The 23921-nt window shown below is 31.8% G+C and overlaps 1 protein-coding gene across 1 annotated transcript in view; it reads left to right on the top strand.

Annotated features, from left to right (window-relative positions):
• Nucleotides 1-23921, top strand: part of LOC126749131 (protein masquerade) — a 45854-nt gene that overhangs the window by 5044 nt on the left and 16889 nt on the right. The window contains exons 2-4 of the mRNA XM_050458785.1: nucleotides 10006-10289; nucleotides 17268-17310; nucleotides 17514-17947. Of these exons, the coding sequence (XP_050314742.1) occupies nucleotides 10006-10289; nucleotides 17268-17310; nucleotides 17514-17947 (761 nt within the window). The remainder of the gene's footprint in view (nucleotides 1-10005; nucleotides 10290-17267; nucleotides 17311-17513; nucleotides 17948-23921) is intronic.

Below are 23921 nucleotides of genomic sequence, written 5' to 3'. Positions count from 1 at the left end.
AATCTATTGTATTTACTCCCCAACCTGAAAGTTTGGATGAACTTCGTCAACGCATCGTCGACAGCGGCCATGATATCCCATAACATGTTTTTAAAAATGTCCGTCAGGAATTTGAACATCGCCTATATCATTGTTTGGCCAAAAACGGGCAACATTTTGAACACCTATTGAAATAAAAACTGATATTTTCATGTTTTTGTTTTCTATCTGAACAAATTAAGATGAACAAAGATTTTTCTAATTTTCTCGAAAACGAATCGACCGATTTAAAAACATCAAACGTCAAAATAAAATACTTCGAAAGACCTTTTAAACAAGCTATTACTCGATACGCCTTTCCGTTTAAAATTTTTACGGGGATGACCCTGGGGGGCAGAAGGTGAAAGGGGGTGAAGTAATTTTAGGTTAGAAAGTTGTCCCCCTTGACAAACCTTTTGATGTATTTCGGATTTTTTTTTTAAACAGTGGTTTTCCATAAATCCGTGGTGGGAAGTTTTCAAATGAACACCCTGTATATGATCGATAGCCAAGGATCCAACTATAAAGCAACTTTGAATGGAGGGAATGCATGTTATTAAAATTTATACGTATTTAACAAAATATCTCTAATATGGATAGATTATATTGGAAGCGAATATAAAATGACAGACTAGCGAAGCCATATGCCAAAAAAAAGGTCCGGAACTAGCTTTAGTTTAGTTTTCATGCTTTAGTTTTCATGAACCATCAAAGATCAGAAACTCAATATTATTATAGTAATAATTACTATCTTCTATAGCTCGATAGAAACTAGGTATACCGCTCACAAGCAATTTGCACTATATGCTTATTATCAAATTGTATGAACTGATCCATATACTACTTCCAGAGGTGGACAAAACCAAATTTATTACTAACAGTTTTCTGATTTTTAGTTAAAGATTCTTTTAAAAGTATTATTTTCATAAACAGTCCAAGATTATTTTGAGATTCATCAGCTCAATCAAGAACAATATGGTTGAGTAATCTTGAAAAAAGGAAAAACATTTAACCTGATCTAGAAATAATATAGGGCACACTATTAGAGGTTAAGCAGAAAACACGTAACACTAATGGGAGTCTACACTAAAGATCACGTCTATCAATCAATCAATCATCGCTTTATTGTAAAAAAAATTTACAATTTGTAGACAAAGACTGATAACTAAAGTAAAACACAAAAACAAACAAAACACACAAAAATAAAATAAAACAAATATATAAACTTATACAAATCAATAATTGTATGTGGTCAAAAGTATGAATAAATAAACAAAACACTACATAGTTACTAGCTACATAAAACAATACATATAAAAACAATAAATCAGTCTGTGTGTGTGAAGTTAAAATTAAGTATTAAAAAAATCTTTTACCGAGTAAAAGGCTCTCTCCAGTAGGAATAATTTTAATGCCTTACGGAAAGTAGGAAAAGATGTGATGGACTTGATGTTCAATGGCAAATGTTTGTGCATTTTTTTGCTTTGTACAATATAGAGTTTTTTACCAATTCTGAATGTGGAGTAGGCAGATATAAATCATACTCCGCGTTTCTGAGATGATAATTATGGGATGGCCTATCTGAATTTGATGAAACCTGCTTGCGAATTTGACAAACGGACTCATATATAAGTAGTGACGGCAAAGTTAGGATATTACATTTTTTAAAGAAATCCTGGCAATGAGCTCTTAAATTAAGTCTAAGTGTATAACGCAAAGCTCTCTTTTGAAGTCTGAAAGTTTTGTCAAATTGAGTGACACTACACACACCCCAAAAAGGAAGGGCGTAACGAAGGTATGATTCAAAGAGGGAAAAATACACTGTTATAGAGGTTGAGATGCTAAGCTCCTTGGAAATTGATCTTAGCGCAAAACAAGCGGAGATTAATTTTCTTGTTAAAGGCTTAATATGCATGTCCCATTTTAACGACTTGTCAACAGTAAGCCCCAAAAATTTCAGAGTCGGCTTCGTCAATGGTTGCGTTATCCAGTACAAAAGATTGCAAATTATTTTTATAGGACAAAAGTTTAGTTTTGGAGATGTTAAGGCAAAGAAGATTAGAGTCGCACCATGCTTTGATAGAAGTTAAGTCACTTGATATGATTTTATAAAATTCGGCAATATCCGGATTGCTCCAGGTAAGACTAGTATCATCCGCGAATAGGCAGGTTCTTCCTTTAATATTCAGACTAGCGATATCATTGATAAATATGAGAAGCAAAATATTCTATTAGCTTAAAAGCATACATCGTAGTAATCCTTCAAAACTGACTCCTGTTATTAAGATATGACTTAAACAATTCGAGGGGCATACCTCTAAACCCGTAGTGTTGCAACTTTTTATTAAGATATGCATACTACACAATATGCATACTACACTACACATGGTATACGCAATCAAAAGCTTTAGAAAAATCACAGAAGATTATTGCCGTAGGATGTTGGTTGTTTAAGCTACAGTATACATTATTAAAAAGAGAGAACATAGCATCATTTGTGCATTTCTTATTTAAAAATCCAAATTGTTGAGGAGTGAGTATTTTAAATTTCAGTAGAAATGATAGGAGCTTCTTTTTCAATAATTTTTGATAGTGTGGGAAGAAGATCAATTGAGCGATAGTTGGAACACTGATCTTTATCTCCTCCTTTATGTAGAGGGATTATTATTGCCTTCTCAAGGCTGTTGGGAAAAACTCCTTTTTGAAAAGACAGGTTGAATAGATTTGTAAGATGGTTTAATGTACACTCTGGCAGGTTTAGAAACATGTTCAACGTGAGTCCATCGGTTCCAGAAGAGCTCTTATTTTTGATTTCCCTAATCGTACTGCGAAGCTCAGGTAATACTATTGGCGTAAAGAAAAAACTGTGTAAATTCTCATCTGCACTAAAGACATAAGAAAGTGGTTCGTGGGTAGGAGCTATGGTACTCATTAGATTTTTCGCTACATTTACAAAATAATTGTTGAGGTTCTCATGAGAGGTAGAGATAGTATTGGACTAGAGGGTTTATTTCTCAGATTATTAACAATCGACCATGATTTTTTAGCGACATTACCAGACTTTGATAATGAGATTACTATGAAATAAAATACCAAGAATTGAAAAAGATGAAATAGAAACAAACATCTTAGATAAATAATAAGTAAAAGCACTAAAAAGAATTAACTCAGTTATGTTTGTTTACCTTGTTTAAGTTTACCGGAAAACATAGAAGATAAAAGAAAGTTCTAAAAAGCCCGATCTGTTCGATAAAATCTAATATTTTGAGCTGCAATAGTTCATTGAGTGGTAGTCGAGTGCTTTCTGATACAACTGCTAAATTTAGACTAAATTGAACCTAAGTTTTATAAGTATATAAAGCACGTCTACCGTAATATTTAGCGACTGATTTATTGAACCATAAACAATGATTTTGATCAGAGAGTATATATGTTTTTGGTTGTGGCTTTTACAAAATTTTTTTGGATTTTACAATACAAAATATATGAAGATACTATTTACGAATTCAAGGGAAATAGAGGAGATATAGGTTTATGAAAAAGAAACAGATAATAGATTGAGTGATTGACATTTTTGAAAATAAGGTTATAAGGTTAATTTCTTCAAGAGAATCAACTAACGAAGCCTCGAATTGAGTCGGTAATCTAGTAACTACCTTTAACGATTATCCGTTCCCACTTTTCTAATGGTGGCATCAAATGATGCTAAAAAACCTTCAAGATTTTATAGTTAATTAAAGTTTTTGTGCATCTCATTGATTTACCTTGAGTTTAGAATAGTGCGTTAGTAGTCGAATCCAAAAAAGTGACCTTTAAAAAGATGATTGATATCAGATTGAGATTAATTGATTCTGCAATAAATTGATATTAAGTTTCCCATTCGAGGTAGTATCATATTAATATTATGCAAGTTCCGGTTTAAATGTCATATTCATACACTATACTAAAGTCTATGTTGATGGGAACTTTTTCAAGATTTTATATTTAGATATCCCATTACACCCTAGAAATTATATATTATATTCCAGAACGTACAAGTTATTATAAATCCAGCTACTCCATTATTTCGAATGAATATTTGATTATTCTAATTAATTAATAACTATTTTCGAATTAGTCATTAGAGTTAAATATATTAAATTCCACTTGAATGCATTTCATTCAAATTTAATTTTGCTAAGATTTTTAAATCAAATAATGGAAAAAATACAATTTATTAAAATGTTAGTTAAATCTCTAATTATTGGTATACAAAAAAAAGATCTAATAAAGACCTTAAAACATGCAACAATAACGGATTATGAATTAAATTTAACATAAACTAGGCTTTATATTTTTACTTGCTTTAAAAAATACAAAAAATTTATTATGTGCTCTTTACGCTACCTAATTAAAAATACATGGTTTTTCAATTAAATCCATTTAGATTAACACAAAGGAAAGGACACCTGTTTAACTAAATTTGGGTAAGCATAATACGGTACCTACCACGTAAGCTCTGCTTTATTTGCGGCCTAATGTGGGACTATATCGATTAATTAATGTTCACAAGGTTTGTTCAACTTTTAACGATGAATATACGGTTATTTCTTTAAAGTCTAGGGAACTATAAATAATGTATGAGGAATTTACATTTAAATGCAAATTCTTAACAAATGCGTGTTTAATAGATTTGAATTTGATTATCTGGTATCTGATAATTTGATATAATAGATAGAAGCAAAAAAACGTATATTTATATATACATTTATTTTTTTACAAACTTAACATTTGAAGTTTCCTCATAAACCTGTTTTGTCTGATTTAATGGCAATAAAATAAAAAAAATATATACTTATTTATATTTTACTAATTAATGCACAAAAAACCTATCATGTCAAGTCTTTTAAAACAGTTAAAAAAGAAATTATGTTAAATACGGTGAAAAAACTATTGCTTTATTCCATACTACTACGTCAATGACATATCAGCCATTCTTTTCCCTCAGGATTTGCTATAGTTCGTTTGTTTAGAATATATTTTATGATAACTGCTTGACCCAGAAATGTGGACTCCTCTCATTCTTTTAAGCCATATTTTTTAGATCTACTTTTTGAACTATAAATAATTATTTTATAATCCAAAGAATTGCCGCATATAACTAAACTTATTACTTAGGTTTATATTTAATTGATTTTTAACATATTATGTCTCTATGTCAGAATAAGAATAAAAGAAGAAGCATATTTTAAGAACTTTCAAAGAGATATATATAAATTGTTATGTCTGGTAGATACTACATAGGTCAATACTGATGATACACTGATCAAAGTAAAAAAGGAGTTACCTATAACTATCTTATCTATTTTATTCAAAATAATCATCCATTACTCTCAAAGACACTCAAGTATATGACCAAAGGAGGGAGAAAGTAAACTCAATGTCTAAGTCTCATAAATCAAGCATCTATTTTAGGTTACGCGTTTCGCCGTATTAGGGCATCATCAGACCTAAATAAAATTATCAATATTAAATGATACAGAATAGAACGCTAATTAACAGAAAAAACATACCTATCTAAATACAAAAGCCACACACTGATTCACACTGACATAAATAAAAAAATATAAAATAAAATGAGTTTACACCATCATGTATCGTTATTGACTAAAATATGGACTTTAAAACGCCAAATATCACATCCAGTACATATTATCTTAAAAGGAATGAAAACAAATACAATTATGAAAGGACAAAAAATATAAAAAAGATTTTTTCAAAAAATGTTTTAATTAAATAGGGATCGAACCAGAGACCACTGGATCCGAAGTCCAAATATTTTCCAAACATTTTATTTATTTCCTATAAATTATATTTCGAACTTAATTGTACTACTTATTCGTTACTACTTAAATAGAATAGAATTCTTAAATATCCTGCACGCAGGCAGGCGTGTTATTAAGAAAAAAACCCTGGAAAGGGGGACCGTTGTTATGGCCTTAACAATACAAAAGTAGCATTCAACCAGTGCCGATACTGTATCCCACCGCCTATCCAAAAAGATTTATGAGGGAGCTTCCATTGGTGGTAAGCGCGATGCTCTTAGCACTGAGACGCAAGTAAGCCGCGGGTTGTTATCAGGATGCATGATGTTTTTTGAGGAAAACTGGCACGAAAAACCTCATTTAAATTAAAATCAGGTACCTCGTAGCAAAAAAGGTTATGCCCAAAGCCTCAAAGTAAGATATTCTACTGTAGTCTAATGCAGCAGTACAATAATGCCAGTAGCAAGTGTGGTACGATATATTGTGAGGTCTGTTTAGATGGTTGTGTGGTTATGTATCGTACGTTTGTATGGTTTCTGTTGGTTTAAAATTGTGAGTGGGATATTGCATGAAGGGTGTATCTAGGAATATTGCCGCCGTCAAGGAACCCGATAATAAATTGGTAATCTTTTATATATTGGCCCATGTTTTATGATTTCCTGATTATTAAATCTAATGTTTGTGATATTTTGCGTCATTTCCGACCCCTGCACGGAGAAGGTGTAGAATTTTTCTGATATATCGTTGATATAGTAAGAGATATATTCCACACCACTACCCTCATGCAGATCGCAGATCTGCGTGTATCTGTCCGCTGATAAGACGGCCCTCAAAATTTTATTTTGAAAAATTTGAAGGCGCTTTTTTTGCGTATCGGATATAATGTTCCAGACTGGAGCGCCATACGTTAAGCAAGGCCTGATTACCTGTTTATAGATTAGCAATTTATTTTCTGGGCTTAGGGGTGATTTAGGACAGATTAAGGGAGTTTTTGTTGTGCTGCAAAAGTCCTTTGCAGTACTGAGGAGACATGGGGGATAAAAGATAATCTTTCATCAAGCATTATTCCGAGATACTTTGCCTTTTTGGAAGGGGTGATGGGGGTGTTTTTTATGACAAGCGGGGTTATTATACGGTGATTGGTTCGTTTTCTAGTGAATGTTACGAGCTCAGTTTTTGTTGCATTCACTGTTAATTTCCACTTTGTGTAGTAGGAAAGAAGTGTTAATAAATCGTAGGAGACGGTTTGTTTGGTAGCCTGGGCGTAAAAGGACTGGGAATAAATAGCTGTATCGTCAGCGTAGAGTGCTATTTTGGTGCTTGGAAATTTGGGAATATCAGATGTCTACAGATTATACAAAAGAGGGGATAGGACCGTACCTTGGGGGACGCCGGCTTTTAGGTGTTTGGGAGTTGAAAGACTGTTTTCTATTTTAACTTGAAAGGTACGATCTTGAAGATAAAAAGCGATTAGGGATACAATGTGCAAAGGAATATCAAGGAGGGTAAAGAGCTTGAAGATCAGGCCATGGTGCCACACTTTATCAAAAGTCCTTTCGATATCTAGAAGCAACATAGTGGTGTTCATCTTTTTATTAAAACCATCAAAAATGTCTTGGACAATGCGTGTGGTAAGCAGAGTCGTGTTATGTCGAGGCCTAAAACCAAACTGCTCCCTCGGGAGTATCTTTCTGGCTTCAACCACACTGCTGATTCTGTCCAGGAGAATCTTTTCAGTCAGTTTGCCCATGGTATTTAAAAGGGAAATAGGGCGATAGGAGCTAGGCAGAGATGGATTTTTCACAGAACTACAGCCTTTTTTCACTGAATGGGAAAGTGTTGCAGTCTTAATATTGCATTAATAATATACATTAGTTGTACAAGTGGTTTTCGTGGTAGAGACTTGAGAAGGCGATACGGAATGCCATCGGGACCTGGTGCTTTGTTATTGGGTAACCGGCGAAGGTATTTGCGTATTTCTCTTGGAGAGGTTATTAGGTTTTGGTGATCCGAAGTCCGAAGCATATACCTTGTCGCCAAATCGGGGTAATGATGTAGTGTGCGAATAATTACATTATATGAGACAAGTCTCATAATAAAAAAACCATTGCGTTTATAATTTCTTAAAATAAGAACCTCCTGGAACATTGTTGTGCACAACGTGTTCTATTTAGTTGTTATAAGTGATTAATTATGAAAACGATTCATAATTAAATCAAAAATTAAAAGAGCAGAGTGGGAAGCGAGAATTACCTGATTCAGTATTTGGCGAAACATTCTTTAAATGTATAGGCTATGTGATCTACATGACACATCTCTTAAGTATTATAAATATTTTTTAAAAGGAACTTTAACTTTAACCATCAAGTTACCCTTAGCAATAAAATGTCAGTTTTATAAACGTTCCATTTCTTCTTCTTCGTATTTGAGTAGTTATTAGGGCCATGTGCTACGGTCAAAACATGAATTTTTCGTGTTTTTATTTTGGCTTAGCTTGGCCGTAGATATACTTCTAGCAAAAAAGCCTCTACAAGCTAAAGAACCCTAAAAAATGGCGGCATTTTATATGACATATCAGATGCTTGACAGTCCGGTAGTCTCGAGGAGATAATTTCAGTTTTTTACCGCCATCTATATATCGAGGAATAGAAGCTTTGTCAGTGTTAGGTTATATTCAAAATTATTGGCAAAATATATGTTAAAAACCAGAATTTTTTTATTAAGTTAACTTTAACTGATACCCCATCCACCCGATAAAGGTAACTTCTACATTTAAAAGTTAACTGTGTCATGTGACGTTATTTCACAAGTTAACTTAAGCTATCTGTCAAAATAGTTTTATAATACCGGCCCTCAGCGTGCTATTTTAAGTACATGTTTATGCACCGTCTGATTTAAATTTGCGCTACCTATCTGTCCATCTAAAACGTGTAGATGATTGAATACATTTTCTCCTTAATACGCAGACAGATCCGTTCAAGCATTGTACTTTTGAACAATTCTAGAAGTTATTGATGATCGCAGCAGGGTATACTATTCGAACATTTTAGAAGCCTTGAGAAGAGTTTTGGGCCTTTGATTAATTACGAGTATGTAGATCCTCTTGTTAGTTTTCTAATTATATGACTATGTAATATACAGGCCTTACCTAATTGACTTATTTTTTTCTCCTTACTTTTTTTTTATTTGGGTTCTATATTGAAAATTGGTGGTTACTTCGCGGTTTGAAACATATTTTTTACTCTTTTCTATTGTATGCTTAATAAAAGGTTTATGACAATTGAATCAGGGTTTGTTAGTCTCAATTCAGTTTTTTTGTGCTGTAATGTATAGTAACATAACCTTCGAAATAATCTGCCTATTTTTCTAGCTGCCCCCTAAAATATGAGGGTTATAGGATATGTCTAACGAAGCAATTGAAAAAAAAACATAATTTAATGTATCATGAATATGTTCAAAAGAACATTATCATATTGAACCTTTTGACATCATTGAACAAACTAATAAATTTATTTTTATGGTTATCTTCCAAATGTATTAATGGTAATGTAAATCCACCTTTAAAAGAACTCTTTTCAACAACTTCTTTTCTGATTAATCATAAATAGGCTAAATAGGTTTCAATAATATCTACAGGCTGTTTAATGTCAATAAACTCGAGAATCTTTTTGATCAACTTGAAGATAGCGCTGCGAGAGGTTTCACTTATACTATGGGTTTGTTCCGTATTACAATAGTTATGCAATCTTGAGTTAAACCAAGTCATTTTTCTTGCAATTTTTTTGTTAAACACGTTCTTCCTAGTTTATTCTTATCTCAAATCAAAATTCTTGTAATAATATTGTCGTAATTCTTATGTCGCAACTACAATTTGCAATTTCTTATATAACAACTATAATTTCTATATTGTACTGTGAGATAGTGCACCAAAAATCACGGATCCTATCTTTAAATAATTTTTTTTGTCTTCAGCTTTGAGTTTTTTTGATCATAGCATTGAGTAAGTTTATTATGAAAATAATTTTCAAGCATTTTTTAATTAGAGGACTTATATTTACCATTTAAATAAATCTGAATTGCGGTAATAACGCTAAAATGAAATAATATTGCTTAAAAGTGTTTCATATGATAAAAGTCTGTAACATAATACTAAACTCGTTGTTACAAAGTGATTTTTTTCTAGGCCTCCTTGATACAATAACTAGCACAGCAGATTCAAAAGACTGTCCAGGTGTATGCGTACATGCCCTAGCAACAATTATTTGTTATGATGTCCTGGAAGACGTGGCTTGTCCGTCACCTTCAATGAAATGTTGCACTGATTCGCCAAGGAACGACACAACTGATGATGCTAATATTACGACAAAGTATGAAATCACTACTATGCCAACGACTACCACAGCGTTGAGTACTACTACCGCAACTACCACCACACCAAGAACAACGATTCAAACAACAACCAGTCAGGTGAATGTATTTACTTTTTTCTAATACAAGATTGTACGTATTTTGTCTGCCGCAAGCAAATTGTTCGGGCCTACAATAATGATTCCCATAAATGAAGAAATACACTGATTTTAAATTTTAGATATAAGAGCTAGATACTTATTCTATCCCTTGGTATTTTTAAATATTAAAAGCCAAAAGAGTTTTAGGAAATTCTTTCTAAAAATAACCGATATACAAATTAATTGGTCTACGTTAAAGATTCGTCAAAGTTCTAATTTTTATTCAACTTTCAAACTCTAGAATATTTATAATTTTAAATAACGCGCTATATATTTTCTTTTATTTAGTGATAAATGCGAAAAAGGAGTCATATACTTTATATTAGGAAATAATGTAATTCAAGTTTTTAACATTAAGCAAAATCTTAAAAATTTATATATCTCTGTCAGTAAACACTCAAATGCAAGAAAAAGTACTGTCATGTGTGGTTTTTGTGCTATTCAATTGGAAAACTAAAACCATTGATTTGGGAAAAGTATAAGAACTTTTACAGAGTGTTTTGTCTTTTCAGTTTTGCGACAAACTTCGGGAATGCGTTTTTCAGAAAATTTGATACCCTTATAAATATTGTTCTGAAAATTGATACGCAGTTTCTATAGATTCGGAACTATTTTCCAATTTACAATTTAATTTTATGTATTTGTCGTTGGCGTTCATGCGGGCTTTGACCCAATAATATTTTCAAACAGAATATCTACTGATATAAAAGAAACTGCACTAATGTTCTCATAATATTAAGTTTTTACGAATTAATTAACAATGAATTTTAATGTACTAATCAATGCGTAAAGTATATCTCAGAAAGGTTGAAAATGAGTCACTGTGGTTCTAAAAGCCCAAGCGATGCTTTGCAGAAATATAAAATATTAGTCGCGCTACAATATATATTTATTTAGCAAGACTTTTTTAATTTTGGATCAGAATTTATGATTTAAAGCAGAAGTCTAAAAAACTCAATTTACATGCAGCTCAATAAATATTCATTTATGGCAAATTTTCCGCTCTGCTACTTCGACGAGGGTTGCGATGATATACAGAAAAGCTATGAACAATAATTTTAGAATTTGTTTTATTTAATTTTCGTATTTGGTTTCATTAAAAATAATTCACACTAATGAAACTTTAATTTCAAATAACGAATATTTCTGTAACTTCTTTATATTATTTATAAAATATTTATAGAATATTTCAGCCAACTTTAGTAGCTTATTTGTGGTTCCTAACATTTGTATATTTTTATTTAAAACTCTTACAAAATAAAAATCAATTTTAATGAACTAGAAATCATTCATCAATACATTAGTAATTATCTATAATAATAAATTACATAAATAATACCTTTAAACTCGTTTTCAACTGGAGACGAGACTATTGATATTGATACACTCTCCTCCTTCCTCCACCTCTAACCACTATAATGCCATTTTAAATTTTCAAGTAAATGACTTTCCTTGTTTGTTATATTTGTTTGCTGATTTCTTCTTTCTAAACTTAGAAAAACAACAATTCTTATACCTAGCTGAGCGAAATCGAGTTATATTTAAAATTTTATATACACATCAAAATGGTTTAGGGGACAAATGTGCTATAAAATCATTATGCAATTATTCAACAAATCTTCCCTTCTCTGGAACATCACTCTTTGGATTAAAACCCGTATTTTCAACATATTCCAAACATGCTTTATAGAATTTAAGTCAGAGGATTGCGCAGGCCATGGCAATACCTGAATATTGTACTACTGGGTGGATGAACAATGAGTTCCAGAATTTGACCCCGATATTCGTTTGCTGTTAAAAGCTCTTCAATCGGAACCAAATTAGTCCGAAAATCTATTGAACTCCAGCCCAAACCAAAGTATCTTGATTATAGCAAACGAGATATCGGCATCTCATTTGGTTCGTGCCCCAGGCAACTACAGAATGGCATAACGTCAAAATATGGTCATTTAGTGAATTAGTCAGCAAAATGCCCTTTTTGTGACGATAAAATAACGTTGAATTACAATAAAAAAGAGGACTTAACATTAATGTTTCTAAAATATCAATTTTGACGTATAAACACAGACAGGATAAACTTATGGACAGAATAAATCATTCCTGCAAAAAAACTCCATGAAGGTTTGGAATTGATGAAAACAAAGTGTTGGCAACACTGCGCCTTTTCCGTGTCGTCCTCATTATCGTCACGTGCTCTCCGTTTGTGGATGGCGTTCATGATGGCGGCGGCGTCGTTGATGCACTTGTGCGTTTTGATGCAAATTTGTGTTTCGTGATATTTATTGCAGTAAACTTATACGGGTAAGTAGGTACAAATAATGTGATACTATTAATTTATACCTTTCAAAAGATAACTTTCCTATATTGTGATGTTTTATAATCTATTACCACTACCACCATTCTCTTACAGCATTTCCGTTTGGAAATTGATAGTTGCCGGTTTGGTCCTTCTAATTTCTTTATAATGTAGGGCCCAATCGGAATCAGCTTACTTTGATATTTGTTTATATATTTTATTATTTTTAATATTTATGCTTTGTATTGATTTTAGTAACTTTTGTATAAATAATAGCTTGAACGAGTATTGTATTTATTTTTGTTATAGAATAATTTGTTACTTTTTTAACATGTCACGGCACTAATCTCTAACGGTAAAACCTCTATTGAAAGTGTTAGTTAAGAATAAAAACTTAATAGAGAATAAAAGTGTTTACAGAGGGTTTTTGCATTTTGATTTTCAGTACCTTAATTCAAATAAAAAAGCTATAGTCGAAATTATACCCATTTATAGTTGCGTCATCCAGGTGAGAAAAAACGTATGGCGTAGATATTTTTGCCAATCAATATTAGGTTAGAAACTTTACCATCGCCTTCAGAAATTAATAGTCTGCTATGTATTTTTATACGTTCAGAAATTAACAAATGATTTATTTTAGAAGCATATTATTATATTTCTATATTCATGTATATACTTTCATTCCCAAAAAATTTTTAAAAAATCTTGTAGTATTTATTGTATTATTAACAAACTTAACAATTAACAAATATTATTATAATTAATCATAAATAATGGGACATAAACAACAAGTCCGAAACGGAATTGCACTTCAAATGGAGAATGTGATAGAGCGAGCCGCAGATGCAACAAAATTGAGCACAACAACGATCGCAAATATAAAGAAGAATGGGATAAAATCAGATCAGGATTACGCTGCTCATATATTTTCCAATCAAAAGACCGTAAAAACCAAATATACAACATATTTGAAAAGCAGAATTCGGCACGAGCAGTAGACGTCACAAAACCGAGCTTACGAAAATTGTGAATAATGGTATAAAATTATTTTAACTCACTGGGAAAAATTTAAATACTGACAATTTAATTTACTTGTTCATGAAAAAAAATGCTGCTTAAAGGAATATGTTAACACATTAAAATGAAAATACCATTCCAAAAAATAAAACATACAACCTCAAAAAAAACACGCCATATTGCATTACCAAGTTAATTAAATTGCAACGATATGATTGAATACTTAAACGACGATCATAAAATAAAATTTGCTAGAACAAAAAAAGCTTAATCAATCTCGTCAGTATTGTCAGAGTCAGAACTGAAATCAGAGATATTGTCTTCGTCATCGTCGTCTTCGTCAGTATTGCCTCCCAAGCCTTTTCAATTACCTTTTCTGTATGAAAAACATATTTTTGCCAATGATCTATAGAAATTTCGTTTATTACCCTTTCCCATGTAGTCAGAACTTCTGAAGGTGACCCCTTAAAATTGGAAATATATTGATCATATTTTCGTTTACATTCCGACCATACCATTTCAATTGCATTAAACTGGCAATGATATGGTGGCAGTCGCAAAATTTTGTGTCCTAAAGGTTTAACATATTCATCAAGAAAGTACCTTTTTTCACTAGGGCAGTTTCTGCGTGCAATACTCCATATTTATATCGTGGCTTTTTCTGGAAAGCCAATATTCTTTTTCTTCGACCATTCGGTCAGTCTCTGCTTTGTCCAAGATTTTCTCGGGATTTCTTCTAATAAACCAGAATGGTAACTTGCATTGTCCATGATTATAAATGATTTTGGGGGAAGATTTGGAACCAGCTGAGTTTTAAACCAGTTTTCGAAGTTTTTCCTGTTCATATTGTCATGATAATCTCCCGTCTTTAATCCACTCTTGAATATTAAATTTGCACACTTGATGAAGCCATCTTTGGTTCCGGCGTGGACCACGATATAACGATGACCTTAAAAATAAAAGATAATTCAATTCTCTTCTTTTAGAAATCATTCTTCCAGAACATAAATTTAATATAATTAATAAGTAATGTTCCATGCACATACGACTAGTGTATGGAGTTAAATTCCCTCATATTGTCTTAGAGAGAAATTATATGAAACTATGAAATTATGAAGTTAGAGGGCCCTTACAAGGGCAATAGTTTTTATTAAAAAAAAATCTAAAAAGATAACCAGATAATTTTTACCTTCACTGTTTTTCCTTGAATCCGTGTGCTTGGTGTCATCTTGCCAGCTACTACGAAATGATCCCTTGGCCAAAAAAAAAATCCACGTCTCGTCAATGAAAATTGGAGTAAAACCTTCCGGACCTACATTTCTATTTTTGATATACTCCCTTAAAAAATTGATTCTTTTATGAACAATATTTGGCAAGTCCATCAAATATTTTCTGTTATTTGATTTTTTCCACTTGAAATCTATACTATTGATCCTTCTTCTTAAGGAGTCAATGGAAACCTCAAACTATTCAATTTCTTCCCTGAACTTTTCTCTTATTGTTGCCAATATTACATATTTCTGGCGTACATAGAATAAATTTTGTTCCGAATTCTATGTTTTAAATATGTTGTAATTTTGGTTTTTGCTGTCTTTTGCTTGGAAGATATACGGGCTGCGTAATCCTGATCTGATTTTATCCCATTCTTCTTTATATTTGCGATCGTTGTTGTGCTCAATTTTGTTACATCTGCGGCTCGCTGTATCACATTCTCAATTTGAAGTGCAATTCCGTTTCGGACTTGTTCCTTTTCCAGTTGAAAAAAAGCCAATATATTTAAAATCATCAGCTGCGATTGTTCATTATACCTATTATATCTTTTTTTAGGCATTATCTAACACTTTTCGAAATAACTTTCAAGAACAAGTTGACAAACCAATATTTTTGATTGACAGTGACGGATATTCCACATAACCTAGTATATATAAGATAAATAATCATCAGACACCAATTTTTTTCAAAAGTTTGTTCTCGCCGCTGTTTGGAATATGCTAAACAAAGATAAACAAAAATGACGTCATTACAAATGGGTATAATTTCGACTTTACCTAACCTTGCAATTTTTTAAATTAAATTAAATTTTGTCTCAGTTCTTTTAGTCGTCTTGGAGAGAATTTTTACCTATGGGTGAAAATAAATCATATCATAATTAAAAAGAAAATAGATATTAATATGTCCATTAAATCAAAACGTCGCGTTAATTAACATTGCATTTTTTGGACTACAGTTTTAGATTTACAGGAAAAATACTTTTACATTTTTATTATAAATGTAAATGACTATAAGCTCCTACACATCTCGTGAGAGTACCTATTTTAACAAATTTGAGAGCTCTGTATAAAAACTTTAGGCTCTTTAGAAATGCGATTAAAGATTTGAGGAATACCTCAGTAGAAGCGTCACGAAAATCTCGTCAGTAAAAACATCTTTAAATAGTTAGTAATAGACGTCCCATTCACATCACCTAACTAACGTAATTTTGGTGGGACTTATTCACATGATTTTAACGTTTTTGTCACGGTTTTAAGACGTCACTTGGTTGCCTGGGTGCTAAGCAATTGTAACGGGTGTTTTGGGTATGAGACGTGTTTCAGCAAAATTTGTTCCGAAATTGCTTAATTGCGACCAAAAGAACCAAAAGAGTCATTAGGTGATGGAACATGGGTATACGGTTATGACGTCAAAACTAAGACTCAATGATCTCAGTGGAGGCATTCTGGATCACCAAGATATCGTTGCTTGTGCGCGAATTGTTGTCTAAAACCAACACACTAATGATGCCGCAGGCACCACGCAGCCCAGATCTGGCCCCCTGTGACTTCTTCTTGTTCCCGAAACTGAAGAGGACCATGAAAGGTCGGCGCTTTACAACGATTGAGGAGATAAAGACGGCATTGAAGGAGGAGCTAAACAAGATTACAAAAAAAAGGATTTTTGAAATATTTTGAGGATTGGAAAAAGCGTTGGCACAAGTGTATTATATCCAGACAAGGGGATTACTTTAAAGGGGATAAAATAGAAATTGATGAATAAATAAATATTCTTTGGAAGAATAAAAATTTATATTGCACGCACAATTCGCACTACACTGGCAGCAAAAATTATACTAAATACATTTTTGCGTTTACCAAATACGACTTAAAGACCATCTATTTATCATCAACTGAAATAATGTAATATAAAAAATGGATTAAGGTATGTTCAAACGAATGTCCAACAAATATTAACACAATTTGTCTCGGAACCAAATTTCGTCTAAAAGAAGACGGCTTTCTTTCCTTGTCCCCTACACCTTTTTGATTGGAGTATTTTCTTCTATAATAAATTGTTTATAGTGATCAAAAAATATTCAATAATTATGAGTTAAAATTAATAAAATTTTAAATCCATAGTATTTGATTAAAGACTTTAATAAATAAAGCATTTTTAAATATAAAAAACTACAAAAACATTATTAGTTATTTAATTATTTTCTTTTATTAAGTATAGGTTATTTTAATTTTAAACTAAAATATATAAATACAAGATATTTAGTTTTTTTTTAATATCTTGAGAATTTAATATAAAGTTATTATTATTAAAAATGCACTCGTTTGGTCAATATAATAACTATATCTGTTTTAGACAGCATTAAACAAGCATTCCAATTCCACCAGCAAAGACGATGGTAAGTGAAACTAAAGTTTTCAAATAAATTTAACATGTGTTTAAAGTTCTCGTGTTTCATAGTTTAGAAAGACTTAATAATATAAAAGAGAAAATGTTTTAATTTGAAAAGTTATAATAATAATAAAATATTCCAAGAATGTCAAATGATTTTACTATTTTTATAATATTATAAATACAAAAGTGGAATATGCATTTTTTTAGGTGCCAAAGAATGTCAAGAAAAACGCGGAGTATGCGTAGCTGAGAGAGTAGCAGACTACTGCGAGGCTATCCTTAATAAACCAAGTCTTTGCCATCCAGGACTAAAATGTTGCGTATCCAGTGATGCTTATGGAGATACTCCACCACCAGAACTCATAGTTCCCAGCAAAACCAAAACTAATCCAACCAAACTTGAAACTAAAACGACACCAAAGAGTACAACTACTTCGACTACTAGTATGACGTCTACAACCCAAAGAACAACCCAGTCGCATAATTTAAAAATTAACAATGGAATCACGACTAATAGACCTCAGGTTTTTCAAAAGCAATGCAGTGGTGAGTGTGTCACTGGACTTTTTGCCATATTTTGTGATGATGTCGATACAGAGGCAGTTTGCGAAAATAAAGGAAGTTGTTGCATTGCAGCTCCGGTAAGACTCGGTCTTTTATTATTTTATAATTTTTATGTGGTAGTAAGTATATTAGATAAAAACAAAATAACATGCTTGCCATAAGGTATTAACACATAGGATAGAATTGCATCGAAAATATAAAGAAACAATATTTATCCAAATATGTTTGGTCTATTAAAAGAGTTATTAAACTAAAACTGTACATAGCAGGGTTATATTTTACACTGTAAAGCATAAATAAAAGCAAAGAGTGTATACTTTCAAATAAATAAACCTATTAAATTAAGACTATAAGTCAGATAATATACCGAATATGTCAAAAGGTAGTACATATTAGAACCTTCGTAACTACAACAGCTATATATAGATGGATGTATATATTATGTTTTAAATGTAAAGTTATATCCAACGTGCTAAATTTCTATATTTAGAAAGTTCATAAATTTATTTGCTTTCTATAGGATTGGGTAGATTTTTTCAACATGTCTATAGTGTAAATTAAAAAATAGTATAATAATAATCTAAAAAAGAATATACATATTAATTTAATACTTATTTTGAATCTGGTCAAAATAGTCAAAGTATGTACATACTACAAAAGATATAGTCTAGGCTAATAGATTCAGCTAGACAAATAATATATTCGAATAAATGGAATTTTTCTCGCACTACTGTTTTAACGTGAATAGACTTGTTATAAAACAAATAATGTTAACATGTATATATAACGTATATACGAGTCAAGTAGAAGTAAACTGCTTTAGCTTATTTTAGGTAAAAAAGTATGAATCTCTGCTAACATGCTCATAATTTGAAAGTTTAAAGTTATAGAAAAAAGTACAAACCATGTCAGCAACTCTTATAATCAAATTTTACAATCTGCTACTTCAGGGCGTGAAAATGAAAACGATAATTTAGCTAGCATTCTCACTACTATTGCAGGTTGACACCTCCAATTATCTGCAAGAAATGAAAAACTGGACTTATATGTTACAGGAAAAAATATTTTTCGTTTGCTATTTATGCTATTCTACCAGGCCAAATAAATAATCGCCGCTTATAAATATTTTTTTTCCAATTAATGATCATAAAATTAAATCTAAACATATTTTTAGTCCCTCGTTTAGAAAATAGAAAGATGCAATGGTTTTAATTAATATAGTTTTTAACAGAAATTTTCTATTAATATAAATAATGATTAATTAAGAAGATTTTGTAAATTAAACTTGCAGATATTTTATGTATCTAACTTCTCAACCATTATTCTAATAGTAACAAGCTTAATGCTCTTACCAAAAAGTTTATTTATTCACTCTTGGATGAAAATGAAGTATGTCATATAGTTAAGAGAATAAAAACCAATGGTAGCGGAACGGATAGTGTATCTTTGGAAATGTTAAAAATGTGCCTACCATTTTGTAGTTGAAATGCACTAAAGAATATAATTAATATCTCACTTCTAAGTTTTCGATTATTTGAATCAAGCTATTGTAATCCCTATTCTGAAAAAATCAATATAACGGAGATTACTGAGCTAAGACCTATAGGCATTTTAAATGTTGGTTCCAAAATACTAGATCGTAGATAAACAACTCAATTCCTATATTAATTCCCTTAATATTCTACCAAGTAATAACTCATATAAGGTTGAGGCGGCGATTCAGTACAGTATAAGCTATTTTAAATTTGATCTATGACTTGCTGCGGGCAATGAGATCATCTATTTCGGTGCTACTCTTACTTGATATTTCGAAGGCATTTGACTCCCTTAATCATAAGGTTTTGCTAGTCATACTGGAATGTTATGGACTTTCGCGAAATGCCGTCAGATGGGATATACTAGACTAGTCGGGAGCAGCGGCTGGCAGCATGGTAACATCTATCCGAAGATATCGATGGTCTAAATTCACAACATAGCTGGTGGGCTACCATAGGGGTCAATTTTGGTACCTTTGATGCTTACGTTCTTTACGGATGACGGAACAGGTGACGATTGCCAAATCTATTTACCATCTTCCCCTCTTCTCTCCACGAGTGTCCATCATAAAGTCAACATCCTATATCACCTTTAACGAGAATTTAGAAGAAGTAACTGTCTTGTCCAACAAAAATTGATTATTGTTAAACTTAGTAGCTCTGTTGGTGTATTCGATAAATCAGGGAAATAATATTATTACTACTAATAAGTTATTTCTGGAAGGTATACTGTTCCTTAAGACCCGAATGTTAAAAACTCGGGCTTATATTTGATCAAGATTTGACAGTGGGAGATCATATAACCATAGCTCAGTCATACCTCAGGACTAGCGTCGAAATACGACGCGAGTCCATTGTAATTGAGGAAGAAAAAATTCATATTAAACATAAACACTAGACTAAAACTAACTAAATCAATATGACAATATTGTCACTCTTGGACTATTGCTATGTTGTTTATGGGCTCCGTTTGCTTGGACTAAATAGGCATAGAATTCAGGAGTCAGTTTGTAAAAACAAGAGAATTCTTGTAGGCATTGTTTGGCATGTCTGAAGAGAAGGCACCACAGTACTCTTCTGGAAAATTATTGGCTTAAAATCGAACCACAAATAAATATGCATTTACGTGTTTCTTTCATCGTGTAATAAACACGCTCTAATACACTCCGTTATCTGTTTAATGAAATAATTTTTGCTCGCAACATATCTGAGAAAAGCTGCCGCGTATGTAACTTGGTAATAGTACGACCTTAAACTACTTCTTCTTTAGGGTTCTTTTACCTACTTCTCTAGTTTTCTTTACAACTCTTTACTAAATAATTTTAGGGATATTTCAAATGACAAGTTTTTAAAAAAAACTGCGTAAGTTTGATAGAAGCATCGTTTTATCCCAAATCTACCACAGTTCTTATTTCTTGCTTCGTTGAATATTTAGAATTACTTATCACCGAAAGGTTTTAGTTACTTTTTTCATTTAGGTTTAATATTGAGTTAAGTTGAATTTTTAAAGTTGGTTAAAGTGTAACTTTCCATTCTGGTTTCTATATTATGTATAGGTTTGTATATGAGGATTACTTTTTTTTGAATTTATCGTTTGGTTATGTTGTATATAATTTTAGGTTGGGATAAGCAGCTTGTGGCTGACTCTTTATAGCAAGTCTGAATTTCAAATTTGCGTTTGAAATATAGTATCTTAAAGTTTTAGAAATAATATTCGCTTTGACTAAAACCGAAAGGTACGTGTTTAAACTCATACTGTGCATGTATATGTTTAACAATTCTTAAAGTCAGCCTGAACTAAAAGTCTATGTAAAATTACAAATTAGACATACATTTTTATATTGTCTATATATTACATAAAACATACAGTATACCAATACCAAATATAAGTAAATTCACAGTTCATGTTATAGGAAGAAGTAATATTTTTCTATGACAATACATAACAATTTTTACTGAAATATAAATTTGATAGGTTAATAAAAAGGTTTGTAAGAATAATTAAATATTGCCTATAGTTATATTTAATTTACGTATAATATTAGATACTAGTCACACGATTAGTTTTAAGTTGTGCCTGGCAAAAAAACGAAAAAAATACACATTCCTGTCTTGTGTAATCTTCTAATTAGATCTCATTAAGCCGAACTAAAGCTACTCCGACTACAGGAAATAAACGGATAGGGAATCAAATTAATACTAGAGCAAATTTATTGTGTAAAAAATACTTGCTTGACTCTAAACTAAAATAATTAACTTCTAAGCTTACCTAAAATAGTTTATAGCACCTATCCGCACCAAACAACTTTTTAGAGAGATGAAAAAATTCAGGTGGTTTTCCTTTCTCATGTGGGCAACATAACTAACTCATGTATAGAGTTCATTAGAAAAGCTAAAATGGCAACTTTTAAGATCTAACTCTCATTAAAAAGGTTAGATCTTAAAAGTTATATTAAATTTATGAATTAAATTTAAAAAAAAGTTTTTATAGCAACTTTACATTATTTTCTGATAGATACTTGTTATACAGTCTTATATCTTACTAGCTGAATGCCCGCGGCGTTGCTCGCGTGAAAATAAAAGAAAAGTCGAAGAAGGCCTCCAATAATAGTAAATGCAACCCACAATACACAAAAATAAAATCCGAAGCCTCGCCTCATTGATAGCACATGCAACCCGCAATTTTAACGCCGTTTTTCTTGAGGTCAAGGGGGCGCGATTAATATAATATAATTATTATAAAACCAAGACACAAATAATCTTAAAAATGATTTGTTAGATGCAGAACGAGCGGTAAGACTGAGTCGAGTCACCTCTCGGGTATCAGTCTCGCATGGACCCACCTTGTTGTTATGTCTTCCAAAATATAAATAATACAGAGGCACGTTTTCAATCGTATTTATTAATTAGTTTTATGCCGCTGTGCGATATTTATCATATCGCTAACACCCCTTATCGGTGGAATTTCAAAAAGTTCGTTCGTATCCGAGGCCTACATTATAAAAAAACATTGTTGCAGTTCATTTTTTTTTCATAAGTTGATGCCTGCGACTCGTTGGTGCGGGCAGTCTCCGTTCAAACTCCGAAGCCTTAGTTCCTTAGTTCTCGAGGTCACGGGTAACAATTTTCCTATTTTTTACCCCTTATCGGTGGAATTTCGAAAAATCCGTTCTTATCCGGTGCCTACATTATAAAAGGAACCCGTTGGCAAAATTTCACGTGTTTCTAGCTATTGTAGTTTGGGCTCTGCGATGATGAGTCAGTCAGTCAGGACAAACTCTTTTATATATATAGGTATATACTCTATGTTTTATACGTTTTCTATTTTTTTTTCGATATTTTACATTTGTAATTGTTATTGGCTCAGTTAAGTTTAGGGTTTATTATTTTTTGGAGTATTACATCAATATTTCCTCCTAAGAATCGGTCCGTAGCAATTTTTTATTGAAGTATTTTTAAACCACGTTACAGTTTGTTTTACCACTAACCACAACTTTTATTTACTCTCAAATAAGAGTGAAATAAATATAATATAGTATAAATATAAATTAGTGTAAAAAATAGTAGTAAAACTCTCGTGATTTGAGTATCACACGAAAGATTCCAACCATATGACTATATAGTATTTTTAGCGAATAATACCATATATTTTAAAAACTTTAGTTTTAGATTTAATTTCCTGTTATATGGCTAAAGTGTAATTTGATAGAAAATATGAACAAATATATGCAGTGACAATGAAAATAAAACACAACAAGGTTTACTAATTAACTTATCTATCGCCAGTTGAAAATGTTTAGCTATCAGAGATCGTTTCAGCATTGACGAAAACAAACACACATCTCGTGAGCAGTACTTCATAATCACAGGCTCACACGGGTTTCGCTCTAGACTCGAGACTTCGGCCTTTAACAAGCCTACCACCAACTTCACATACTCTAGTCGTGGCATTTTGTGTGCTTGCTCTCTTTCAGCAACCAGGATGAGATTTTGTAATCGTTTCAGCAGTTCGCTAGTCATTTCAAATAAGCCAAATAAAAAAAAACGTGATCAGGTTTTTTAGTATTCATACCCTTCTCCGTTTAGTGTTACCATTAGCTGAAACGATTATCATCTCTTGTAATACATAGAAAGAGAAAAAAGTCACTAGTAATAAGTCTAGATAATATTTAGATAAACATGATGAAAGGATATAGCAAGGTAGGAGCAGTCGTCTAGTAAGACGCAATCAAGATACGATTTTCTGTTCAGACATGTATACCATAATTATAACCTTATTAAGGAATAAGTCAACATTCTTCCTTGGTCTTCTAGATCATCAGCAATAAGGCCAATCGAACATTTTGTAGGATAAAGACACAGGCATTTTATTCTGCAAACAATAATGAGTCTAGCTAGTAATTAGATAAAAATGGTGAAAGGATATGGGTTAGAAGCCGTTGTGCAGTAAGACGAAACTAAGATACGATTTTCTCTTAAGACATATATGGGTGGCCCATCGAAAACAGTCCAGCAA

The sequence above is a fragment of the Anthonomus grandis genome, chromosome 22 (genome assembly GCF_022605725.1).
Source record: "Anthonomus grandis grandis chromosome 22, icAntGran1.3, whole genome shotgun sequence".
NCBI lineage: Eukaryota > Metazoa > Arthropoda > Insecta > Coleoptera > Curculionidae > Anthonomus > Anthonomus grandis.
This window is presented reverse-complemented; position numbering and strand designations above follow the sequence as displayed.